General features: G+C 51.0%; 1 protein-coding gene across 7 annotated transcripts in view; it reads right to left on the minus strand.

Annotated features, from left to right (window-relative positions):
- The window catches only part of ASTN2 (astrotactin 2), a 262,038-nt gene that overhangs the window by 56,576 nt on the left and 178,552 nt on the right, over positions 1-26,910 (minus strand). For all 7 annotated transcript variants that reach the window (XM_090121266.1, XM_031601586.2, XM_031601585.2 and 4 more), the window contains 3 exons: positions 26,391-26,656; positions 16,323-16,456; positions 15,172-15,320 (listed from right to left, as the gene is read on the minus strand). In XM_090121266.1, coding sequence (XP_089977392.1) covers positions 15,172-15,320; positions 16,323-16,456; positions 26,391-26,656 — 549 coding nt within the window. The remainder of the gene's footprint in view (positions 1-15,171; positions 15,321-16,322; positions 16,457-26,390; positions 26,657-26,910) is intronic.

The raw sequence follows: 26,910 nt of genomic DNA on the forward strand, positions 1-26,910 counted from the left end.
TCACACAGTGTGAACAGACCTGCCAAGCCCTTATTATTCTTTCTCCTGCAGAAGTTCACTGTGGAGGGAAGGGTGGGCAGCACTGGTGTGTCCCCTCTCCCCATCCCACTCCCTGCCACCAGCAGCCACGCTCAGGAAGGTTTCACTCTGCTCTCTCTTCCAACCCCTGGGCTGAGCATGGAGGGGAAGAGAGGTCTGGGGCAAAGATGCAATTGCTTAGCAGCACTGAAGGCAGTAGGTAACCTCCAAATGGCAGGACCTGTTCATGCTATGTAGTTGCAATATTCGATAGAAGAAGAGGCAATGGCCTCAAGTTGCACCAGGGGAGGTTCAGGATGGGTATTAAGACAAACTTCTCTTACAGAGCAGTCGGGCACTGGCACAGGTTGCACAGGGAGTGGTGGAGTCGCTGTCCCTGGAGGTGTTCAAGAAACATGGAGATATGGTACTTAGGGACAAGGTTTAGTGGGCAATATTGTTGGTAGGTGAACAGCTGGACTGGATGATCTTGGAAGTTTTTTCCAACCTTGGTGATTCTATGATTTTGTTCTACCATTTATAACTTATCCTGGCTATTTGAAATGCAAAACAACAAGTTGAAGTGACTTACAATTCACAATCAATACCTCGGGCTTTTTTTCCTTCTCTTTGCCTTTTTTTTTCTTAATTTTCCTGTGAGATTATCCACTAGTTTTCTTTTAAACCTAAAATTACTCTTCTCCATTCTCTACATTCGCTCTACACCAAAGCTATTTGTTTGGGATTAGTTATACTTACCCGGCTGGAGGGGTGCTGGGAGGATTACTTGGAGTTTGCCAAAGGAAAATGGAAAGCACTATCTAAATGCTAAGTGTTACGAGGACAGATGAGCTATTTACTGATCCCAATTGGTAATACTCCCCAACTCCAATTTGGGCTCAGAAATTGAAAGAGCAGAATCCTTTTTCTGGAGAGACAAATAGCGGGAGAAGGCCAAGACAAGGTCAACAAATAAAAGAAATCCTAAGGCATCACTTAAGGTCAAAAAAGGGAGGGCTGGCTTTACTCCCACTATGAGTGAGAACTGATGACGCTGAAGGACCTGGAGAACAGGTGGGTGCAGGAAGGAAAAATCATCCCAAATCCTATCAGTTCCCATCATTTCCTACACACACTTATCTGGCTTGCCTGGCACCAACACACAGCCTGGCTCCCAGACAGAGATCTGAGCTCCTCTCATTTACACAGATGAGTTTTAGCAATGCAATGTGGCATTCTGCTGTGCAAGAGAATTTGACCATTTCATCGTACAGTAGCATCTCAAGGTCCCCAGAGAGGTCAGGGTCTTGTGGTGGGAAGTTCTGTACACACACATCAACAGACAACAACTCCTTCAAATGCTATCTCCATCGTCGCCTGCATTGGCTCTATGCACACACAGATGGGAGGATGGACAAAAAAACCACAAAACCACCAACCAGCCCTTGTTTCCATGAATTCTCCATCACGTACACCCTGCAACCTTCCCCATACAATGACTGAGCAATGTGTGAGAGGAGCACGGCCATGGAGAGGAAAGCAGGTTGGGGAAGATCTGAGGCCAACACAATGAGGGGATGGGGATAACGCAAGGATCCTTATCTACAAGCCTATTAAATAGGTAATAAAAACTATGATTTAAATTGGTGAGAAGAAACTCAATATAAGCAAGAGATTAACAGCAATGCTAAGAAGTGGTGCCTGATGCTTTAGGTTTGAATATGGGCTCTGGGGTGGTATTCTTCAGCCCCCATGGGGGGACACCATGCTGGGACAGTCATGCTGCATGAAGTGCTAAGAGGCAGATGAAGACCACTCATTTCTGCCCTCCATCTTCATAGAATCGCTGAAGCTGGAAAAGACCTCTCAGATCACCAAGTCCAACCTACCCCACCATACCCACTGACCACATCCCTCAGTGCCACATCTCTGCAGTTCTGGAACACCTCCAGGGATGGTGCCTCCACCACTCCCTGTGCCAACGCTTGAACACTTTCAGACCGTGAATCTTTCCTGATATCCAACCTGCACCTCCCCTGGCACAACTTGAGGCCATCACCTCTCATCCTATCATTAGTTCACCTGGGAAAAGAGGCTGAACTCCATCTGGCCACAACCTCCTTTCAGCTCACGGGCTGCATGTCCAAAAAAGCAGCATTCCTTGACCTGTTTCTTTCTCCCACCAGCTGGTTTAAGAAATGATGTCCTTTCTCCTAACAAACACATCACACTATGTATCTCCATGAAGCACAGCTGAGCACAGCAGCACTGCTGAGAGCATCCTCAGCCACAGACAGCGGAAGGAGAGGAGACAGCACCCTCAGCACCACCGTATCGCCCAGAAGAGACCCAGCTCCTTTGCACTGCTCTTTTCCCCAGCCAAAAGTATTCCATGAATGCGATCTTTGCTTTTGTAGTACCTTGGGGGTGACAAATGTGGCAGTTTCGACGTTTGGGGGCAGGGAGAGCAAGTGAGGGACAAAATAAATAAATAAGCAAACACCTGGCTTCAGAGCGTCAGAGTGTGCTGGGAGGTGGTGCAGCCGATGTGCCCAGTGCTGGGGTGACACAATGGGACACCACAGGGTGCCCACAACACAGACATCACCAGGGAGATGCTGAGGTTCCAGAATGGGGCACCTCTTCTCTGCAGGTTGTCATGGCAGCAGGATGCGCTCACCTGGCTGGAAATGCACGGAACAAGGGCTGGGGTCAGCCCTGAATTCCCCCTGCAGAGCTGCAGCCCAACTTTGGGCACATCTCTTTGTCCCGCTCTGCTCAGTTCCCCCCAGCTCACACTTCAGCACACCATGCTTGGCCCTGCAGTGCTTCACACCAGCCCTACAGCACCAACAGACCCCATGAAGCCCAACTGAGGCTCCTGAGAAGTGCTCGCTTAATTATTCATGAATGAAGATAAGAATCTTAACTGAGAAAAGAAAATCTCTCCAGAGATCGGGCTGCTCCAGCTCGTGCTTTGCCAATTGATTGCTCCTAAGAGCAGAGAAGGCTGAGCTCCTCTCCTCCCCAGGCTCCGTGAGCGTGCAGGATGGTGCTGGGCAGATCATTTGGTGGTCACAGAGGATTGGCTTTTATTTCTGAATTGAAAACTGACTATTAAACATCATTTAAAGAACAAAATAAAAATAAAACAGCAATTTCTTTTTTTATTCTCTCCCCGCTATCATCATTAACCTTCTTTCTGCATAATATCCCTCTGCCAAGGATCTCCAATGGAGTAATAAAATTTTAGTACATAAACCTTATCAGTGCTCTGGAAGGGCGTATTCTTCCCATTTCAGACAGGGAAACCAAGGCAGAGGGAACGGAGGTGACCTGCTCAAATCACACTGAGCATCATTAGCAGGCAGGAACAGCTCCCACCAGCACAGAGCCCTCGGGACGCAGCACCCACCGGTTCGTGGCTCTCAGAGGCCAATTAGCTTTTATGGAATCGTTTAAGGAAACATTTCCTTTCAGAGACTCTGCCTGCTAATTTACTTCCAGGCTTTGGCATCAGCGAGCGACAGCAGATTATTCCTTGTAGGCTGTGTCACAGCACAGCTCAGAGGGGCTTCTCCCTCTCAGCGAGCAGAGCTGTCAGGAAACGCAGAGCACCCTACAACATGCTGGATACACAACGGGGCTCAGGGAGTGCATTCATGGCTGTTAATTAGATCTGACTGCAGAGGCTTCATCAGAGCCGAGGGCTCTGCATGGAGCTGCAGTGCTTGGAGCTGTGCTTCCCAGCACACTGCTGCTCCAGGTCTGCTCCCATCCTCGGGGCCAAACCATCCATCACCTCAATGCCCAACGCTGCCCTCCAGGTCTTGCCTCTGCAGAAGCCAGGAGAGAAGTGTGTGCAGTCAAAGAGGGGAAGAGCAGAAAGATGGGAGCAGGCGAGCAAAGCACACCCTTGTTTGCTTTCCGCTGAGAAACAGTTAATAGGTTGCAAGGTTTCCACCCTTCCAGGACGGAGCCTTTTCCTCCCCTTTCGAGTGCCCCCTGCCTTCCTCCTCCAGTGCCTGGGAAGCTGTGACTGCTCTACACCGCTGACACCTCGGCTGCTCTGGAAACCCATGAACTGTTTGAGAAAGGTCAGCTGGCAGCCTGCAGCCCGCTCTGCCTGCAGCCCAGCTGGCCTCGGGCAGTGCAGGAGCCCCCTCTGTAGGCAGAGACCCTCACTGACCAGCAGCCCCCGCTGCCTGACACGCTTTTTGGTGACTGCTCTTCTTGCCCACCCTCATCCAAGCACCTCAGCATGGAAAGGGTGGGGTGGGGGTTCCAAGCCAAGCAGGGAACAACTGCTCTGCCACCCACTAGGGCTGCCCTATTCCTGGTGATGTGAATCCAGATGTGCACCCAGGCTGGGCATCCTGCAGGACAGATCTGCCATCAAAATAGCCAGCTTCTTGCCAGCTTGCTGCTGGCAAAATTAAATAAGCATGTCTGCGTGGCTCCAAGCTTCCAGGTCCAGAGCTGTTCTTTCGCCAACGTTTCTAAGCAGCCACCTCCTTTATTCTGAGCTCGGCAATGTGCATGAGCACAAAGGAAACCATCCACTCCAGCTCCACCCTCGCTCCCGCACCTCATGCTGTACATCACCCAGCTGAGACCCCCCCAGCACTGCCACGGTCCCCCACCCCAGCACAAAGCTCCTGCCCAAGTGACCCCATTTCACTGAATCACAGAATCACTGGACTTGGAAGGGACCTTAAGGGCCATCTGGTCCAACTCCCTGCAACGAACAGGAACATCCACAGCTCCATCAGTGCTCAGAGCCCCAACAGTCTGACCTTGGCTGTCTCCATGTTTGGTTTCTAGCTGGGATGTTCACCAGCCCCTCTGCACGACGCCCCAAGACTTGTTAATGCTCGTGCAGACAACAGCCCCAAGACAAATGGGAGGGAACACCAGGAAGAAAGACACTGAGGATCTAAAGCCAATTTGCAGGCACCCTGAAATAACTTGATTTCTCTGGTGTCCCAGGAGAACTTCTGTCTGAGACGTAACATTACTCATTCCCATTTGGAGAAGTTTCAGCATGCAACAAAAATATCTCAGGCTCAGTAATGAGGCAAGAAATCATGCTTACGTAGCTGAGCAAGTAACATCACTCAACTTCCCTGTCCTTGTGGTGGAAGAAAAATGATTGGAGAATAAATTAATCCTAATAAATGTAGGATTCTGATCAGGCACATATAACCAGCCGTGCGTCTGCAGGATGAGCAATTGATGAAGTCATTGCTTCAAAGGTGCCTTGATGCAATTAGTCACTTGTAAAACACGTAGCAGAGGAGAAAATCCTGCTCCTTTTGTGAAGGAGCATGAAAACGCTCCGCGTATCGGAGTGATTAATGGGTTACAGTGCAGCAAAATTAAAGAGAGCCACAATTATGGGCGTTCTCATTAACTACAACGATGAAAAGCAGAGGGGAGATGAGGAAGAGCATGGACAAGAGGCAGAAGGGCCAGATGAAGGGAAGGCACCAGTGCTGCATTTCTGTGCTGTTGTTTTTTTCAGAGATTATTTCCCCTTTGCACAAACCATTGCAGGCGGGAAGGGGCTTCACACATCAAACCAGTGCCATCAGAAATGAATCAAGCCATTAATCACAAGCATGAGTATCTGTAATTAGAGCTGCCGGCAGTTGCAGGAACAAGAGTCAAAGGCTCTAACAGGATTATGGACAGATCCGGACTGTTTTATGACTAATATTAGCAGATAAAGGGAAACTATTGCGTGCCTGAGGAGAGCAGCTGATGAGAGCTGGGGTGCAGGGGGGAAGGAATTTCCCATCTCCAGCCTGAGCTCTGCTGTGCTCCGCACCAAGGCTCACCCATCACTGCACCACCACCCTCCTGCTGGGGTACCCCAAAAGGAACAGATCCACGATGCAGATCAGCCCATTGCCGAGAGCCAGAGCAGGGGCAGTGCTGCTGCAGCTCAGGTTGTTCCCAAGAAACACGGCAGGCTGCAGGACACAGGCAGATGCTGAGCAGCTGACTGCAGAGCAGAACACGCCTTCGTGGCTGCCAGGATCTCAGCTGCACTTGGAACACCCAGGTGACCTTCTTATATCCCCTGCAGCTCACATGCTGCTCTCCTGCCCTGTCCCCAGCCAGCTCTGGCATTAGGATGCAACAGAGCACATGGGGCCAGGCAGAGCAGGTACCAGGAGTGCTCCCCACATCCCAAGGAAGGGAGCATGCAGCTGCCCTCCAGGTCTGGAGCCCTCCCTATAAGCACTGCTGCTTCTCTTAGCTCATCCTCGAGGACTTTCAAAGATCCATAGCCTGAATAAGAATTGCAGACTTGTTAAGGTCTGTAAGACCTCTAAGATTACCAAATCTAACTGCCAACCCATCCCCACCATGCCCACTGACCATGCCCCTCAGTGCCACCTACCCTTTTCTTGTAAACCTCCAGGGATGGTGACTCCACCACTTCCCCAACAGCCTATTCCAACGCTAGATCACTCTTTTAGAGAAGAGAGTTTTCCTCAATTCCATAAGCAACAGGTTCATGCCTTTGTCTTGAGGTAAGCAAAGAGCCCAGGTGTGCTGTCAGACTCCATCCCAGAGCTCTGGTAGAGGAAACTCCACCACCCACAGGGCTGTAGAAGTATCTCAGGTGAAACCAGAACACCAGGGGGCACAATCCCCATAGTTACTGCATGTTGTCCCATCATGGCCCCTGAGGGTGGCCCTCTTCCATCCATGATGCTGGGCTGCAGGCTGCCTTGGCTACAGCAGAATGAGCACACTTATCTGGGCTCAACATGCTCCATCTCCAAGATGGCACCAAGGTTACCTGAAGGAACTGGAAACTGAGATCTGAAAACAGCCTGAAGCCAAATGTGAGCTTCCACAGCTTGAGAGGAAAAATCACAGTGAGTATTAACTGCATGTGACTTAACACCATTTGCTCTTAGCTGGCTCTTCTGGAACCACAAACTCCTGGCCAGTACTGCTAACTGCCTCAATCTCCCAGGCCGCACAGTGAAGTCAGGGAGATTTACTGATATCCACAGATGACAGAGGGGATAGAAGAAAGCCACGCACTGTCTGTGGTTGTGTGGTGCTGGCTGCTCTGCACTCCTGCATGCAGCATCCTTGGAAGTGTGCACATGGGTGTGTGCTTGGAGGTGCAGATGCTTCATTAAAACCAGCTAATTGACCCAGCTGCACAGGACCACGCATCTCTGAGACTGTAGTTCAGGTATTCCCAGTGGATGTAGATGCTTTGGTTGGGGAGGGCACCCAAGGATGGCTGCAGGAGTGGGGCTGCACATAGGCAGAGGATCCAGGACCAGGATCCAAGGAGGTATTTCCATATTTCCCATCCCAGCATCAACCTGTTTCATCCCGATGAGTTACCAAGCAGCCATGAAGAACCTTGGGATTTCACTTCAATAGTCATAACTGGAAGTTTCCTTTATTGAATCAGTGGCCCTGTCTGCCATTCCCCATTAGCAGAAGAAACACGGGCTGGAAGCAGTACAGCACTCCTGATCAGCACAGCTCTGACACACCGGCTCTGACTGGACCAACACAGCATCCCTCATCACACAGCTCTCACAGAGGACACATAAAAGCACGCACTTAAACACTCACAGCTCTTAATGACTCTCTCTGGAGTGTATCAAACCCTTCACTCCAATCAGCATGACATGGGCTAATGAGGAGAAAGTTCTCACTTGGTCCAAATGGCACAGCTCAGAATATGAAGCTGTCTCTGTCCCAGGGCTCCTCATGCCATGACACCCACTTGCAAAAAGATGTTTTCTACTCTGCTAGCAAGCCACAGCAGCAGGTCATCCCTGCCTGCCCCTCCCAATGGCAAAGCAGAGGTCATGGGCCGGGCGTCTGGGAAAGCAGGATTACAGGAGTGGAAAGAGTTCAGAGGCAGTTGCTCCCAGCAAAGACCAAACCAACATGATGCTGTGATAAGACTGCTCCTTGACCCTCCATGCAGCTCCATCAGTGGGAACCCAGCAGGGGAATGCTGTAGAATATCCACTATATCCCTCAAAAACCCCACTAGCCATAGCAGTATTTCCTATTTTGTCTCTATAACCTAATCTGACCTCCTCTGGGGTCTCCAGATTAATATCTGGAAAAGCTCACAAGTCCAATCACCCAATTATGAAAAGGAAAGGTTTATCCTATCTAAACAGCATGAAATGTAACATAGACCCAGCTGCCCCTCCCTCCCGAGAGCCACATCTCAATCCCTAGCAAGCTGAACAAACTGGTAAGGGGCCACAGGGGAGATGGGGAGGGTCTCTCCCTACTCCTGTATCACATGAAACCTGCAGGAGGAGCAACTATTTTAATTGGCAAATCCCCTGACTCAAGGTTTAATCCCTCTCCATTTTTGCTCAACTTCCCTCATGCCAAAGCAACACGGGGAACGGATGAAGCGCTCCACCTGGAGCCACAGCTCAGCAGGAGCAGCCCCCAGGATCTCCGTGAGCAGGGAGGTGGAGGACAGTGGGACTCAGGGCATGCACAGCACACACACAGATGGTATGACAAAGGCTGGCGTCACTGGGTGCCATCTAGCACAGACCCACCTGGGGAATTATGTGGGCTGGAGCAGCCTTGGTACTGATGTGGCAGAGCAGGATCACAGCTCAGAACGACTGCAATCTCCAAGCCAAAGCTTACTTACTGTCCTTGCTTCTGGGGCAGTCCCCAGAGTACATCCTCACCTTCCAATAGGACTGACAGGCTGTCCCAAGGCAGCCTTTGTACCTTCTTGTATCCCTTTCCTATCCTGATTTCTTTCCAGAGAAGTGTGGGGGGATGCTACCTAACTTTTGGGATAGCATTTCAGCCACCTGACAGACTGAACACGTACATGGGAGACCTCAACAGCAACCAAAGGACTGGGAAGCAGATCTGCCATCCCATTCCGGATCTCATCTCAGGCTTTGCTTGGAAAGGGGAACAAGCAAAACCTTCAGGAAAATCCCAGCCTGGCAAGGAACGCCAGTTTGGGTGTAACTCTGAGCCCATCCAAAGGGAAGATCTCTGTGTGGAACAGCAACACACCCAGAGAGGGGCCACGTTGCATCCATGGGTGCCCACAGCCCCAGTTTTCCACGTTTCTCCAGGCTGTGCTGCCAAGCATCAGCTCTTGATGCACACACAGACTGAGCCTCCCTCCAAATTTCAGGCACAATTTATTGACCAGACAGGCTTTTCTAATCAATAACTGCTCCTATGAAAAAGTTCCACTGCAGTGCATTCATGTGCCACAATCAGCCCAACCATGTCAGCATCCCTCTCTCATCTGATGCTTTCCGACAAGACGGATTTGTGGCCTTGACTTTTCCAGATCGGGAGAAAGTTTATCCTAGGAGCTCAAGTTACACACCAGTAAAACACTCCATGCCTGGCCTCATTAACTACCATTTAAGACACTCAGAGCCTCCTCTGCTAGAAGGGAGCATCCACAGCCATCCTTCGCACGCAGGGCGAGGGAGCAGACAGCACACAGCCCTTGGCACACACCGTGCTCTTCAATACGTGCCATGCTCCTGGCACCACCCAGGGAGCCACAGCAGGAGCTGCAGCCAGTTCCAGCTCTCCACCTATGAAACGATTCAGGAGAAAGCAGAGATAGTGCCCAGTTCTGTTCAAAAGGTGTCTGGGTAGATAAAAATAGACGCCTGGAACAACCATATGGAAATGTGAATTAATGAAATATTTCAGCAACTGACTCAACTCTAATTGAGAGCTGAGAACCCTCCACCTCCCTTCTGCTTTCCAGGATACAAAAATGACACTGGTAGGTGGAAATAACTACAGCTGTCCCAGTGGGAGAGAAATCAGTGCTTCACAGTGAGCGCAATGGCCAAAATTAAGCACTAGCTTGGTGTTATTACACAACACATCCCAGGAAGCAGCTTCCAAAAACTTGACCTTCTCTTCAAAGGCTTCTTTTTGAATCAACTTTCCTGTTGCTAACAAGAGAAGTGGATGCAGTGCTCGAGTAAGGTCCTCTGGGATGGAGAACAGCTTTGTCCATGCACTGGTTACTGGGAAGGCAGCAGCAATGACACGTTCATGCAGCAGCCCTGCCCTGGCCAGGCTCCTGCACGCAGCCAAAGCTCTGCTGCATTTCCAGCCCCAGTAGATAAACAACACAGTGCTCACCAAGGGGCAGCTGGAGTCTGCCAAGTTCCTGCCCAGCCTGAAACCCAGAGATCTACCACAAGGTACAGGCAGGCAGGGACAACTGAGCACTGAGCACAAGGCTGGTTCAGCCTCCACCCACCATCACATCTTTCTCCACACCAGTGATGTTCAAGGACCCTTTCTGAATCAAGTCCAATACACAGGTGACCCCTGAAAGAGCTACAAAAGAACTGCTTCCTGAACCCAGCAGAGCCCTGGCTTCTTGTTCCAGCCTCAGCTTGTGCCCCACCAGCTATAGAGCCTGCATCCCCCGGGCCAACACTGAAACCAAAAATTCACCTACAAACACAGCACCTACATCAATACATAGAGCTTGCTCTCCGAAGGACTTCACAGAGGCAGTCAATATCATCACCCACACTCAAAGCCATCAGCATCTTTAACAACAACTGGTTTAACCACTGAAACCTTAACATCTGCTATACTTGTTGGTTTTAATTATAACCCTGGATATTAACACACCTACTGACCTCAACTCCTACAACCTCATAAGGGCAGCAGCATCTCCTTGGTGCTCAGTCTGTATGGAAGTCAGAACCCTAAAGACTATTTTAAGGCACATAACGTGAGTGCAATTTGGTCATAAGGAGAGCACATGGGCTCCTTCCTGACAAGCCCAGGATTTGTTCTGGCCAAATAGGTTTTTCTCCCCTTCCTCCAGCCTGCGGCTGGCTTCCACATGACGAGCAGCACAGCTTGCACACACACGGGGTGGAAGGGATGGTTACCATAGCTGTATATCTATCCAGCCCCAGCCATCCAGGCACATCAGAACGATGCCTGAAGAACACTGACAAACTGTTATAAATAAGACACTCTCGAGCCTCTATTTGGAGAGCAACTTGCAAGTGCGTAAAATGCTATTACTTCTGGTTTGACCTATTTCACTCTCTTTTACAGGCATGATACAGACACAGAGAGTCGTCTGCAGAATAGCAGCGCTCTGGAGAGGCCTACAGCAGCAGCACAGGCTTTGGATAAGCACAGCTTCAGTATTTGTGGGCCTGTAGAGTCCGTCTGAGATCTAAACAGCTCAAGCCTGCATTCTCCTGCTCCAAGGTCAACGTGAGCTCTAACAAGCTCATTCTGCAGCCTTTGTTTCTGTTCCCCTCCTTTCTAGGGCTACAAGATGCTCTGGATGAAGGGTCTCTTCCTACAACTGCAATCAATCTGATTTGCAGCAGGAGCCATGGCACCAGGGGCGATCTCTTTTGGAAAGGCCCCATTTGTTCTGCCTCCCTTTGCAGGAGCTCCCTTTGGAAGCAGAGGAGCAGGACAGGTCAGCACCACCTGCTGCTGGCACCCTGCTCACAAGTCAATCTGCTCCTATGGAGGTGGTCAGCTTTCATTCAACAGGAGAAAAACTGGTGTGAGAGGGCTGTGAGATGGAGCTGTGAGATGGTCCCCGCTGGGAAAAGCTGCAACCCACGAGAATACATTGGATAGCAGCTTCTCTGTTGAACTGGTCCTCCGACTTCCATGTTGCAGCCATGTGGAAGGGCTGCAGGATCGGTCTCTGAAGGCAGCGCTGGGAGCAGAGGATGCTGACGTGGGCTGTACCAGTGCTGGGGACCAGAAAGTTTGGGTGAGGGCTCTTTGGGTGGAGACAGTCAGAGAAATGGCAGAGGAACATCAAGAAAGGGATCAAACAGCTCCCCCAGCATCATAGCAGCAACACATACCCCAAGAGCAGCACGAACTCCACTCTACTCCCACCAATGCCTAAGGGTTTGACCCTTTGCAGTTTGGATGTAGTTTGAGGCAGGATGCACTGGGTGATGTGCACTGACTGAAGATGAGGAGGAGAGCCATGGAGCCAACTCTCGCCAAGCACTGCGTCCAGCAGCTGAGGCTCTTGCAGAGGGGTTCAAGGCACAGTAAGGAGAATGGTCAGCAATCAAACCCTAAAAGCAGGGCAGGCAGCCTTCCACCCTACCCACCCCAATGGGAGACGCAGTGTCCCATCTACCAGAGCATCTTACATGGAGGGCTCAGCTCTCCCAGGGATCTTCTGAGCGGGGCCACCACAACAAGCACTGATGACACCCAGGCCCTTGCCTGACACAGGCAGGGACAGCCTGGCAACAGCAACCAGGACAGAGAAATAAAAAGCACTTTGCACAGCGGTCACGTTATCCCCTCATCCCTCCCCCTCATCCCCTTCGGAGCTTCTTAACTTCAGAAACCTTCCTCCAGAGGAGTGTTGGAGTGACAGAAAACATTTTCCAAGCCTAATATCAGTTCCAGATGTTCACAGCCATTTCAGTTTGTACCTCACCCTGTAAAACACATTTCTCTCTCTCCCTCTCTCCAGCGCAGCGCCTGCTTCAGCCATGACATCATGCGCTGGCGGCTGGGCCGCGCACACACACGCGCTCGCACCCTCTTCGAGAGCCTCATGTTCAAACAAAGAGCATCACTCAACTACAAAGCCATCGCACACATGGAGTTATGAGTAATTTCCACAAGTTTTAATAAACAGTTGGGATGTAATTGCTCTCTGTCTTCTCTGCTGGCTCCCGAGCGGAGAGCCGCTCTCCCCGCGCTCTGGTGTTGAAAGTGTGGTTTGTTTTGTGCACAAGTTCACCTCGGGAACTGCTCCTATTCACATCAGCTGGGCCGAGGGCTGTGTGTTTCCAAGCACCAGTAAGAAGCCTCTTTAAAAACCACGTCCAGCCAGGGGGCAGCTGACCCACACCGGCTCCTGGCCCCTTCCACCCCACTGCAGGAGTGGAGGACGTGTATTAGACCAGCCCCAAACTCACTGCTCCTGACTTAACTCCAAGAAGAAGAGGAGAAAATATTTTCTGGCTCAAGGGAATGGCTGCGTCCTCCAGTTGCAAAGCAAGGAGAGGCCACAGAGTTTTGCAAGTGGGAAGTTTTTGCAGAGGGGAGAAGGCAGGTACCATCTAGAACTGAAGCTTTCCATGGAGCTGGAGAGCAGGTTGGCACAACCACAGGTCACAATCAGAAGTGGCTGCAACTGTTACAATGCCAAACCATGAACAGCACACACCCTTAGACACAAAAGATGCAAGGGACCAGACAATAGCATCCTCAGTAGCCTTCCCACCTTGCAGGATTCTGCCAACCCTGCACTGCCAATGCTCTGCAAACACATGGGCACACCTCCTAACAACAGAAGCAACTTGTCCCTACCTACCTGCAGCCACAGGACCGGTGGGGGAGGAAGATTCAGCAGTATCCACCAAACACCCTTAAAGATTCACATCCTGCAACACCCTTCTCTCAAGGACTACCCCTTCTGGGGTTGAATTATTTTTAAATGTTTTTCTTGCATGCACTGTCCACATGGGATGGAGACACAATGGCAGTGAGGGGATACCTATGGTGGGATTTTTGGTCAGGTGAAGCATGGCACCAAGCAAAGCCTTTGAAAGCTGCAGCAGCCAGCATTTTAGTAATTATATAAAGGTAAGAAAGAGAATCAAGTCATCTGGCATCAGAGGCCTGCAGGGTAAGAAAAGAATGAAGAAAGGAATGTTGTTTGGTTATAAACAATGCAGAAAAATAAGGGAGAGTTTCAGGATTGGCTTTTCTCTTTAACTGTTAATGGGGTCATTGTGTCCTGAATGGTCCCCCAGAGCGGGGAAAGGGGAAGGCAGCTCCTCACAGTGAATTCAATGGCCTGTCAAACACATGGCAGTCATAAAAAGAAAAAAATAATAATCTGTGTTTCCTACTCTGGCTGCCAGGCAGAGCTCCAGCCGCTTCAAAGGAGCAACCCCTTGTTTCCCTGGTCTGGCCTCACCTGACCGATGTGTGAGCAATCTGGAATCCCCATCCCAAACACAGCACTTTGGTGGCTTGTTTTCTTTCTCCATTATTGGAATTTGCTCCTCTGAGATGAAGAGCAAACCTTCTTCCAGACAAGGAAACTAGAAACACAATGCTGGGGCTGTGGCTGCACTGGGCAGCTCTGTAAGCAGGTGCTGGCAGGGAGGTGCAGAAGAAAGCCCTACTTTTAACCAAATGAGGTTTTTAATCACAATAGCCATTGGGCTTTGCAAACTCTCACTTCAACCACAGGTGGAAACCTTCTCCTAATTCTCACTCACCAGAGAAGGGTGGAATTTGGTACTGCCAGCACCTGGGACCCTTTGCACAAAGGCAGATCTCTGCTTCAATCAACAACCAGCTGCCCCTGCCCGCTCAAATGAACCACTTTAATGAGCTAAACCCAAAGTCCTTGAGTGAGAAGCAGTAGGAGGTTTTGCCTGGTTTTCTAAGCAGCGGTAGCAACACTCAAGGCCTCCAATGGTATTTTCTGAAATAAATCAGTGATTCACTGAGATCCACCCCATCTTTCACATCCCTCCACCTCGCCCAGCACCCCTGAAGCACACAGCCGAACTGCTGACAAAGCCTTCACAGGGCACAGAGTGCTCAGCCCAGCCCAGAGCTAAAAACTGAGCTCCAGCCCAGGGAAGTTTCGGATTTCCCCGTGCTACTTAAGTGATCCCTCCAAAAATTGCAGGCTTCACGTTGCTTTGCTAGCTGTGCAAGGTAACTCAAGTGTCTTGCCAAAGGTCGGAACGCAATTCCCATTCACTGGCAGGGACCAGCACAGCCCTTCAGCTGCTACAGGCTGACCTTCCCCCGCACCCATCATCCTGAAGCATTTCATGCTGATCAGATCAAACACCAGCTTCACTCAAGAACTCCAACTCACAGCTCTCCTACCCCAAAAAGTGCATATCAGTTCAGTCCACCACACTGCACTTTTGTTTTCCTCCTTCCCATCCTATACCCATCTCTGCAGAAGCCTTCAGAAACCTCTCCTAAAGGCTTCAACACCACCCCAACACCTCTGCTCCTTGCACCTTTCTTCACAGAAGCAGCAGCAGCTCTAAGGACACCCAGCACAGCTCAGCACAGCACACACCTCCGAAGGGCACAGAGTCACCCCATAGCTTCACCCACCTGTGTAGAGGTCTGTGTCTGTGTACTCGTCCACCTTCTTGTGGTGCAGGACGTAGTCAGACACCTTCGTCCCAATGGCAGGCTGCACGTCCAGCCACTCCAGGGAGACCACAGTGCTGGAGGGCTCCACACTGGGGGACAGCCGCAGGCTGGGAAGGGCAGAAACCAAAGAACACATCAGCTTCAGCTCCTTTTCCGTGAGGAATTCTAAGCAGCACAAGTCTTGAATTGCCCGCCTTCATGCAGAGGAGCATGCACAAAGAGCACAAAAGCAGCTTGCAGTTGGGTACAGCCTATTTGTGTGGGTGTCCTCACCTCCCGGTCCTAGCAGAGCTGAGGTCTTGTAATCCTACATATCCCATCTGCAGGAGGCTTTGCCTCCTGGGAGAGCTGCCGGAGCTCAGCAGCTCTATGGGGAGCTGAGGACTGACTAACAAGGAGCAGGAGAGGACCCAGCTTAACTCCAGGCAGCCCAGTGGGGCTGAGTTTACACAAAGAGAAGGTCAGGACTGTGCTATGAGAAGTGGCAGGTGTGGCTGAGAACTTACCCAGCTGCAAAAGAACAAGTTCTGATGGGTGTGAGTAAAAATAAAAGCAAAAGCTGGGCAGTAAAACCCTGCCTGGGTTGGAAACTGTGGGTGCAGCAGAGCAGCCCTAGGCTCTGTGCTATCACAAAAACAACTGCCCCCTCTGCAATGGGGCAAGCAGCAACGCAACACAGGACTTGGGAGAGTCAAGCACCACATGTATGAATGTGTTTCTTAACTCAGAATGGGAAATGAATCCCCCTTGGAGAACACTGGCTCACTCAGGTGTCCTTGTGGAGCTCTGGAGCCAGTCTTCCTGCTTTCTCAGCTAATTCCCCATCAGCTTGCTCCTGATTTGCTTTTGCTCTGACAAGCCACAATGAATTGCACCATAATTCCATTTCTTTCAGCATTTGAAATCCCCTTCTACGAGCCCTGCTAATCAGGTGATGAAAATCTAGAAGGAAACCTTCCAGGGCCACAGCCAGAGCCAGGATCTCCTACAGACAGCAGCCAGGCAGCGAGGCGCCCTGGAGCACAGCAATGGGCTCAGTGGCACACAGCAGGAGGTGTCCCTGCATCCCATGGGATGGGGACAGCACTGTGGAGCAGGGGGATACGTACACAGGCTGAGGGAGGGGGCTGCAGTTCGGGAGCCCGTTCTCGTCGAAGGCGTTGAGGTCACACCTGCACCAGTCTTCGATCACGTCGCCTTTCCCAGAGCACCAATATGAGCTCATCAGCGCGCCTCTGAAAGCCTGCCGTGAGAACGGAGAGCATGAGGATGGAGGGATCGTGGCCAGAGGGCTGGCTGTGTGCTGCTGAGTGCTGTGTGCTGCTGAGTGCTGCGCAGAGTCCAGGTTTGGGAAATACTGGGGGGGTTCTCCCTGTTCTACGTGACCCAGCGTGAGTCCCTGCAGCTCCCAGGGTTCTAGTTCTCTTGTAACAGTGATTTGGGTTTACCCATGGGCGCTGACAGAGGGTGTTTACACAGTGCCCCATGGTTATGTCCTCTTGTGAAGGAGGATCAAGCTGCCCCAAGGAGCACAAACACGAGCCCCTTGGTGACACAAGACTTTATGTCTGGGTACCTTCATGCTGATGTTGCAGGGAAATTTTCCATAACTGTCCATTCCACAATTGCTTCTGACCCAGCGAAGCATGAAGTGATTCCACAATATTTCTACTATTCACAGAACCATTAAGGTTGGAAAAGACCCCTGAGATCACCAAGTTCAACCCCAGCCCATCCCACCGTGCCCACTGACCACGTCCTCAATGCCACTCCTCCATGGCTCTGCAACACCTCCATGGATGCTGACTCTACCACTTCCTGGGCAGCCTGTTTAGTGCTTGAATCCTCTTTAGGAGAAGAAATTTTTCCCAATATCCAACCTGAACCCTCCCAACACAACTTAAAGCCATTATCTCTCATCCTATCACTATCACCCAGGAGCAGAGGCTGACCCCACCTCACCACAACTCCTTTCAGGCAGCTGTAGAGACCAATGAGGTCTCCTCTGAGTTTCCTTTTCTCCAGACTGACCCACCCCAGTTCACAGCTCCACTCCCATCCCTCTCATATGGTGTTGTTCCTGCTGCCCTCCTGCATGCCACTCAGTGCTTGATGCACTTGCATAAGGAACATTCACAAGAACCAACTGTGGTATGTAGGAAGAAACCCAGCACGCAAAGTCCCCCAGCTGCAGCCTTCTCTCAGCACTGCTCCCATCACATCAACCAGTCCCCCAATAGCAGCACCAACCCGCTGCCAGCTGGGGCTGAAATGCACTGAAATCCCTCTATCTGACCCTGGAGATCAGCCCACAGTGCAGGACAGGGCTCAGCATCACCACAGCACCTCCTCCTGTGCACAAACACAGCCAGAGGCATGACAGACTGCTACAACAGCCACCATGAAACAAACATATCTGCAACACTTTCAGTCTCTTGGTGCATTTCAGGGCATAGTGCCCTCAATGCCCTGCCCATGCCCGGGCTCAGCCCACACCCCACAGCCTGAGGATGTCTGGCCCTGCTGATACTGCTCACACCCCAGCTCATGTCTCCAAGATAAAACTCGCCCTTAGAGGGGACAGGGACAGCTGCAGTGCTGTGGCATTTAGCAGAGAACTGTAGGAAAAGCTCTGTCCCAGGGACATTAGTGAAAAGATGAGGTATAAATAGAGCCTGACGTCAGGCTGCTATTGTTTGGGGCTGTGTCGCTCTCCCCAAACACAGCAGCACCTTGAGCGAGGTGCCTGCCTCTGCAATCCTTCTGCTTGCAGACATTTACAGAACAGCACTGTTCCAGAAAGGGGGGAGGGGGGGAGGGAAGGAAGAAAAAAAAACACTGAAAGAGAAAATGTGACCTGATTTTGTTCTTTAGAATGTAATTATGGCACTGGGTGAGAAAGGGCACCTCAATGTAACAGGAGAGCAGAGAGGACAGAAAAGAGTTTATTGAGCACATGGATAAATGTGGGTGCGTGGCTGCAGGGATTGCTGGGGCTGTGCAGGATGAAGCACCACAGCCCCAATGGGAGAACACAGGGGCTGCAGAGGCACCCCAGCCCCATGTCACTGCTGTCACACTGCCCCCAGCCTGCTCCCTCCCTGCCCACCAACTCCACACAACCGGCAGGGAAGAAATCCCACCTCCTCATTCATACCCTTCCACCAAACTCACCAGTCAGTGCTCCCCTTCTGCTTTCTATTTTTGTGATGCTAAGCACCATGCTGGATGAGCAATCCGCTGCGCCTGCCCGGCCTTACCCCACGTTAATTAGATCCTGCAGGTACGCAGCCATCATCTGCCTTGTGTCAACCTTTGTGCAAACGAGGTTAGCAGATCGATGCGTCCTTCAATTGTGCTCATTAGGGCAGCACACCTACACACAGCAGCAGGGCTGCAGCGTCCCACTGCCTGAAGTTTGCTATGGGAGAAGCAGGGGCTGATGGACACAGAGAGCCTCCCCCACCAGTCAGAGCAGGGAGTCTGGCCAGAAGGTTTGGGACTTTCCTGCGTGGAAGGGTGGGGAAGCAGCAGGAGCAAACAGATGGAGAAAATAGGTAAGGTCATGCAAAATCATAGAACTACTTCAGTTGAAAGTGACCCTTAAAGGCCATCTGGTCCCACTCACTGCAATGCAGGGACTCTCACAGCTCCATCAGTGCTCAGTGCCCCAACCAGCCTGACCTTGGCTGTCTGCAGGGATGGGGCACCACCACCTCTCTGGGCAGGATGGTCAGCCACAGTGATCACACCAAGGCAGCCAGCAGAGGCAAACCATTGGATTCTGTGAGTAGGAAGGGCTTCCCAGCACCAGCAGTGCCCACTGAAGGTGATGGTGACCATGCCCCATTCCTGCCTGCTGCTCCCCAGCCCCTCTCTGCCCCCCATGCCCTACAGCAATTCTATCTTTCATTTACAAGTATCCAAATTGTATTGTTTCCCTGTGAGTCAGCCCATTTAGTTTATGTCCTTCAGTGCCAGAGGGGAAATTTATGAGATGAGAAACTGGCTCGAAACATTTATTTTCTAGATGACGAGTCATGCCATTAGATATATAGCATTATGAATCATAGGAACAGCATCTAATTTGCTCTTAAAGGTATAATAGGTCTGACTCCCCACACCCATACACACACATATACTGGATTGATAGTTCCCCCATAGGATGGCTAGTTCATTTGTTTTGACACGAGCAAGACTTACAGGACCATAAAGTCCCATCTTACCATAAGCTAAGCCTATTCATAAAAAAAATATTAAGGAAATGAATGATCAGCTAAGCACATTTATCCCACACTCGATTGCATATGGATCTTTCTCCTGTTGTTATTTGTGCTCAGGGGGAGGCCATTTGGCCCCGTTTTATAGCTCAGATGCTCTGCAGCGAACAGAGAAGAACATTTCCTCTTTGTCCTCTGTTAGACCTGGCTGATGGAGGGAGAAGCATCGAGTTCTTCCTGACTGTGGGTTTTCTGTTGACATCCCCAGAGAGAAAAATTACAGGACACGGAAGAACACTGCAGAGCAGCATTGGCAGGAATCAGCACAGAGGCTGCTGCTTCTAGGTGGGGCACTGCAAGGCATGTGTGCTGGTGCTGAGCTGGCTTTGGAGATCCAGTCATCTCCATGGCTGATGAGCACCTGGCCCAGCTGCACTAAGCGCCACCAAGGGGGATAAGAGTGTGGGATGCAGGCAGAACGGGACACTATGATGAGAGGGTGGCTGGAAGAAAAGCTTTCCATGCCCTTATGCTGAGGCTTAATGCTGAGGAGATAAATGCCACTCCTTAGCAGTCTAGACATCTCTAGGAAGAGGAAAGAAAAACAAAAATGAGGAGGAAAATGAAGGATTTCCCAGGCCAGAGACTCTTTCCAGGATCACGCAGCTCGCGTCTGAATGTCTGCTCCAGGTTTGCAGCAAAGGAGGATGAAGTTTCCCCGCTGCTGCTGCTGGCAGCTGATCTCATCTGCGCCGCTCCCACCCTGCTGCCTGTCCCCAGAGAGCAGCATCACCTCATCCCAGGAAGCGTCCGCCAGAAAGGTCAGGGCACTGGCAGGGACCCAGGGCGGGCAGCATCCTGGATTCTGTTATTTATGGGAAGCGAGAGAGCAGCAGAGGACACTGAAACCTGGTGGTGCAGGGAGCATCCCGGCCCAGAGAGCTCCACTTTCACACCTCGGCTCCAGAGCTCCCTGTCAGCACAGTCAGGTGGTTACAATGCCTCTATTCTTCCCCCAGCTAACATGAGTTGGATGTGGGGTAGGGCTGCACTGGGATGCACAAGTACTGGGCTTTGGCGTGAGGAGGACAACTGCCCATTAACAGATATGAAAATAAAGCAACAACAACAAAATCCAGACCAAAGCAACAAAAATAAATTGCACCTCAACAATTCAAACACTGTCCCCACTCGCCCTGGCTCCCTTTCAGATTTGGCAGTGGAAAAAGCAATCACTGGCACCAGATCCCCATGCCTTTGAGGCTGCTCCGGGGAAAGGCAGGGAAGGATCTGTGCTGCCAGGGCACTTCCCCTGCTCTGCCCTTGGAGGGCACTGTCCCCATTACAGGGACACGCAGAAAGCTCCTTGCTCAGCACTTGGAGAGACAGCACTGCATAAATCAGTGTGGGCTTCCCACTGCCCTGGTGGTGGGTGGTGACAACAGGGACAAGGGATGTTTCACCACATGATGTGCTTAGCTTGTCCTGGTAGTTGAGTGCTGGCTGAAGTGCTCAGAAGTGTTCCCAATACATGGCCCCATCACACACCAGCAGCAAGTGCAACATAACCCTGACCCTGAGATCTGACCAAACACCACTAACAGGAGATAACAAAACCTGTTATCTGTGCTTTGCACTGCTGCTGAGACACAACCAACAGAGCAAAGTGTGTCTCCAGTATGAGCATGGAGGAACTGGGACACTGTCTCCACAGTGCCCTGAAACTGCTGCCACACCATCACCACCACCCATGCTCCTGTTCTGGACAGTTTGCTGTCTCCACTGGGCTGGGTGTGCTGTGGGAAGGCTACGTCTGCAGATTAATGATGAAATTACACCATTTGCAGATTAAGTAAAGGTCCTAGGGGTCTTCTAAAATCCAAGCTCAACGTCCATTTGTCTCCTTGCATAACAAGCAATGGAGTTTCAAGCCCATTTCCCATGAGAGGTGGGATTAATCTCTCCTGCCTGCCACCCTCTAAGCACTTCTGCAGCTGCTCTGTGTGAGCTGTGGGGCTTCTGTGTTTGTTTCAGAGGGGAGGAAGGAAGGAGAAAAGTGCTCTCTCCACCTCCCGCTCCTCAGTGTGCTGCTGGACAGGAGATGCTCTGGGGCAGGAAGAACTGCCTTCACCATCCCATGGGTTGAGGCAGGCAGGGAGGTTTTGATGGGGCAGTGAGGAGGAAGAAAGCCACCATCCCCTGGCACTATGATGATGTGTGGTTCTGCTCTCCTCTGGCTTCAGGAAATTCACTAGAGGAAAACCATGCAGCCATTGACATGACGTAAGCTTTCTTCCACAACCCTGCTGTGAAGAATCTCCTTCAACTTCATCTGGATGTGGCAGTGCAGGGATCATTGCTTTGCCACAAACTGGTGCCTGCTACAGAGCACAAGAGACATGGAATTAGAGAGTGTCCACCAGCTGAAACATGATGCAGGATCCAGAGACCTCAGGTGCAGCCACTGCCAAGGTCACACCTCCTGAGCATCAGTGTGTAGAATGAAGGGAGTGGTTCTGCAATGGCAATGGTGCCAGAAACCAACCTGTGTTCATCTGATCTCACCATCCAACAAAGCCCTTCAGAAGGTACCTGGATTTAGTACTTCCTTGACCCTTGTCTATTTTTGCCTCCCTGCCCAAGCGCTCTGAGCTCCTGGAAGGGGGCAGCTGAGATTGTCCTAGAAAACACTTGCAAAAGGAGAAATGCCATATGTCCTAGGATGGCAGGAACAGCCTGGGACATCCCCTGCTCCAGCACAGCCCCTGGGTATACCCAGTGGCTGCACCAGCTCTCTGACTAACAATGTTGAACCACAGAGGCGAATCAGGGCACTCCCTCACAGAGGCTCAGTCTGTAAAGCTTTCACCGCACACCAGGAGGAAAAGAGGGGCTGTCACACAACACCCAGCCCAGGGCCCCCAGTGAGCCCATCCCTTTGGTGCTGGAAGCAGTGCTTGGCCAGGACCAGCTGGTGCAGCAGCACCAGACAGTTGTGGAACTGCTCATGCACATTTACACTGCTGGGGGCTGACGAGAGGCTTTGAACAGCACTGCAACCATAAACCAAAACTCCTGCTGAGCATCCACAGCTGGGAACTTACAGCACAAACAGCCTTGGACAAACATTCCCTAGGCAGCAAAAGGCAAAACCTGACTTCTGGATCTCTTCTAAATTCCAAGCCCCTGCTTTGAGACGAGAAGAAAATAGCCAGTCTCAGTGACATGGAAATAGTTCTCCAACTTATTTCATATGGGCAAAGCAATATATTTTCACCTAATCTCTCTCTTGCAAATGGTCAGTTTTAGCTGAAATCAAATATACACACATACAAAAATCACAAATCAGCCCAAGGCAGACAGATGCTCCACCTGGAAACATAAACCCGGCACTTAAAAGTCTGGCAAGGTCATCAGAAACTCAGAACAAGGCCTGTACGTGTGGTAGCTGCAGATATTAAAGAATGCATAGCTCCCTTTATTGAGGTAGATGAAAAGACACCTCCTAAAAACTGCGGGCAAAATTTCTTAACCTATATCTTACCTGTATTCTTGCTGCTAGGCCTACAATGGAAAGTTTCCAGGGAACATGATAGATGTTGCATCCATGCTATCAATGGCCTTACCTTCCTCCTATACACATCCATAGTTAGCTATGTGTAAGTACACAAGAAGAGAAAGGTCTTCATTGTTTATCTTTTTTTTTTAATACTATGAGGGAATTGGGATCTGCTTGCAGTCCCCATACAGTCAGCATTTGCTTCATGGATTATTACACACACAAATGGGGACAGCAGGCAGGGGAGCAGCTGCTGTATGCAGTGGGTAGGGAAGGGAGGTGGCTGTGCAAGCCATGTCCCCAGACTGCCACCACAACAGCCACCTCCCTAGACAAAGGGAACTTCCCCTGCCCCAAACTGTATTATCCAAGTGCTCATCCCAGACATTTCCACATCTTGTTTATGCCACAGGCAAATATCACTCTCCTAGTGCCTGGGACCACCCCCAGCCTTCAAACTGATGCTGAAAAAGGATGTTTCACTATCCAGACCTTGTATCGGGTGCTGCTTGCAGCACACACCCCTTGAGCACTGATTCCCAGCCACAAACCAAGGAAGAAATATAAATGAATGGCTTTACATCATGTTGGCACTATAGAGTTGGTGGCCTCTAACAGCACACAGCCTCCTAGCTTCTCCTGGGCTCTCTATCTACAGATCTCAGATCTATCTCCATCAGTGAGCCTGGTGAGGCTCTACCCACAGCACAGCCCTAGCTAGTAAGGCTCTGGGCAGGCACTGCAACTTTGCACAGCACCTCCTTCTGCAGCAATGGACAGCAGGCACTGGGCTAGCACAGCCCTCTAGAAGATGGCCAGGACTTCCCTTGTTTGGCTGCATCTTCAGGGTTTTGTTTGTCTGTTTGTTTTTTTTCCCCAGCGCCTCAGCAGAAAGCACAATGCAGGCTGTCCTCCAGCTGCAGCTGATGGGAGCAGCTCTCCAGTGAGCCAGGGCAGGAGGAGGAGGCTGCTGCTGGAGACAGGCAGCTCTGGCTCCCCAGAACAAGAAGAATACCTTCCAGCCATGGCAGGGTGGCAGTGCCATTTGGGAGAGGGGCTGGGAAGGGGAGCTGGCACTGAGAACAGTCAGAGTGGGTGCTCTGACTCTGCAGAAATAACTGCTCTGTTTGCAAAGAGAAAGGAATGACTTGTCCTTGCTGTGGATGCAGCCATGCCAGGTCTCTGGAGATCTGGAAGGCAGCAAGATAAGGCTGCTGGAAGAACTGGAGGAGCACCAGTGTGGCCATGGTCAGGGAGCGGGGGGACCATCCTGAGCAGGCTATGGAGAGCTCCTCAAGTGAAAGTGGAACAGGGGAAAGGAGAACACAAATGGGAAAAGCATGAGGAGAGGAGAAAGGGTGTCTGGGGAATACTCAAAGGACAGAGGAACAGAATTGGGGAAGTCAGGTATGGCTGTATGGAAGAAGCAGGGGGGGGTTAATAGATGGAAGAGCAGGAACAAGATCAAGGGGTAGACAAGAAAGGACTGTCCTTAGGGACTTGGGTGCCAGCAAAAGAATGGGAGCTCTTTTGCCCATGGAGTGTGGGGGAGTGTGGAGGGGAGTGTGGAGGGGAAGTATCATTCTTGGTGGTCACACCTTTATTTGCCAGGATTGTTTCCAGACCTGCAGCCCTCTCTGTCCCACCCACAGCTGCTGCACGCTGGCTCTCTCCAAGCATCTTAATCAAGTGCAGGCTCAGTGCTAATAAGTGACTTTAAGCAGGTCTGTCATTTCTGGGTTTGGGGTTAGGGGGCTGCACAGAGAAGTGGGGGCTTGCAGGGAACAGAGAAAGTGGAAAATAAATCTACAAATGATTAACACTGGACCTCTCACAGGAGGAAAAGGAGCCGAGACACAACGAAGGGTCACCTCCAGCTCTGCTAGTCCCTCCTGGAGTAACAGTGACCTCCTGTGGCTGCGGGCCTGTCCCGAGGGGCTGCTTATCCCTCTGCACTTGTGCTGTGCAGAGCCTGGCAGGGCTTTGGGCTTTCCTGACACAGCACATCCCAGAGGAAACAGGGGCTTGAGGCCAAGCTACTGAGATCTGAGGGGCAAAAGGAATACGTACAGCACCAGCTCATAGTATTGCTATTGATGCAATGCAGGCACAGAGATGCACATTTGTGAGGGCTGGGGTGGCACCAGGACATCAGCTCTAGCACTACCCTGATGCTGCTCCAAAGCCCTCTCTGTAAAGAAATGTTTCCTAATATCCAATATAAACTCTCCTGGTGCAATCTGAGGCCATTTCCTCTCATCATACCATCACTAATCATTATGGCTGGAAAAGACCTCAAAGATCTAGTCCAACCATCCACCTACCACCAATATTACCCACTAAATCATGTCCCTAATTGCTACATCTACCCTTTCCTTAGACACCTCCAGGGTCAGTGAATCTATCACCTCCATAGGCAGCCTGTTCCAATGCATTATCACTCTTTCTGGGAAGAAATTCTTCTTAATATCCAATCCAAACTTCTTCTGACACAACGTAAGGCCACTGCCTCTCATCCCATTGCTGTTACCCAGGAGTAGAGGCTGACCCCTCCTTGCCACAACTTCCTTTCAGTTATTTGTAGAGAGTAGTAAGGTCTCCCCCGAGCTTCTTCTCTGAACTGAGCCATCTCAGTTCCCACAATCACTCTCGATCACATTTGTGCTCCAGACCCCTCACAGATCCACTGCTCATCTCTGGATGCATTCCAGGGCCTTAATACCTGTCTTGCAGCGAGAGGCCCAAAACTGAATACAGTCCTCCAAGCATGGCCCTACCAGTGCCAGTACAGAGATATGATCACATCCCTGTCCTGCTGGCTGCACTGCTGCTGACACAAGCCAGGATGCCCTTGGCCTTCTTGGCCACCTGAGCACACTGCTGATTCACATTCAGCCAAGCACTGACCAACACCCCCAGGTCCTTCTCCTCCATACAGCTTTTTAGACACTGCCCCAAGCCTATAATGATGCATGGGGTTGTTGTTACTGAACTGCAGAACCCAATGCTTGTTCTTCTTGAACACTACAGTGCCCAAGCAGTTGTTGCTTGGGAGAAGAGACCAATCTCCACCTTAACACAACCTCCAATCAGGCAGTTGTAGAGAGCAATGAGATCTCCACTGAGCCTCCTCTTCCCCTCTGAGCAATCCCAGTTCCCTCAGCTGCTCCCCATAACACTTGCTCTCTAGGCCCATCATCAGCTTCTTGGGACGTGCCCTAGCACCTCAATGTCTTTCTTGTAGCAAGGGGCACAAAACTGAATGCTACACTTGAAGTGCAAACTCAACAGAGCCTTGTTGATCTGAACAGCTGGGTCTGGCCCACTAAGACTAAGGAAGGGAAGCCGAAGAGGTGGTGACTGGAAGGTTTACAGCAGTCCCTCTCCAGCTCACTCACCTCCCTGGTGTCGTTGTCCTGGATCAGGGCATACAGGGGCACCACACGGTTGATCTCCAGCAGGACCGGCGTGGGGCTGAGCTGCTCCTTGCCTGGGCGCCGGCACAAGTGGCACGTGGATGGGCAGCGCCCTTTCTCCTCACAGTGGATCTCCACACCTGAGATGAGGTGGTCGTCAGAAAGCATCTGTGCTGTCAGCAAGCCCGAGAGATAGGTGATGAACGGCATGGATTTCAATTCCTTTTTGTTCCCCAGCTCAGTTGTTTCTGGTTTAGAAAGAAAATAAACAGCATTAAACAAATCACAGTGCAGTCCTTTCCCCAAACCCAAACTTCACTGCAGTGAGGGTAAATGCAGCTGCTGAAGATGTGGGCCAGGTGGGAGCAGGAAACCAGAAAGGTCAAGGAGAGGAGAAAACCAGGACTTGCAGGTAGGTAGAAAGTGAGAGCATTTCCAGCCAAACACTTCCAGAGTGATGAAACTGACTGTGTTCTCTTTCCTCTTTTTTGTGGCTTGTGTC

This window comes from Phasianus colchicus, chromosome 19, assembly GCF_987193195.1.
Source record: "Phasianus colchicus chromosome 19, bPhaCol1.hap1.1, whole genome shotgun sequence".
NCBI classification, from domain to species: domain Eukaryota; kingdom Metazoa; phylum Chordata; class Aves; order Galliformes; family Phasianidae; genus Phasianus; species Phasianus colchicus.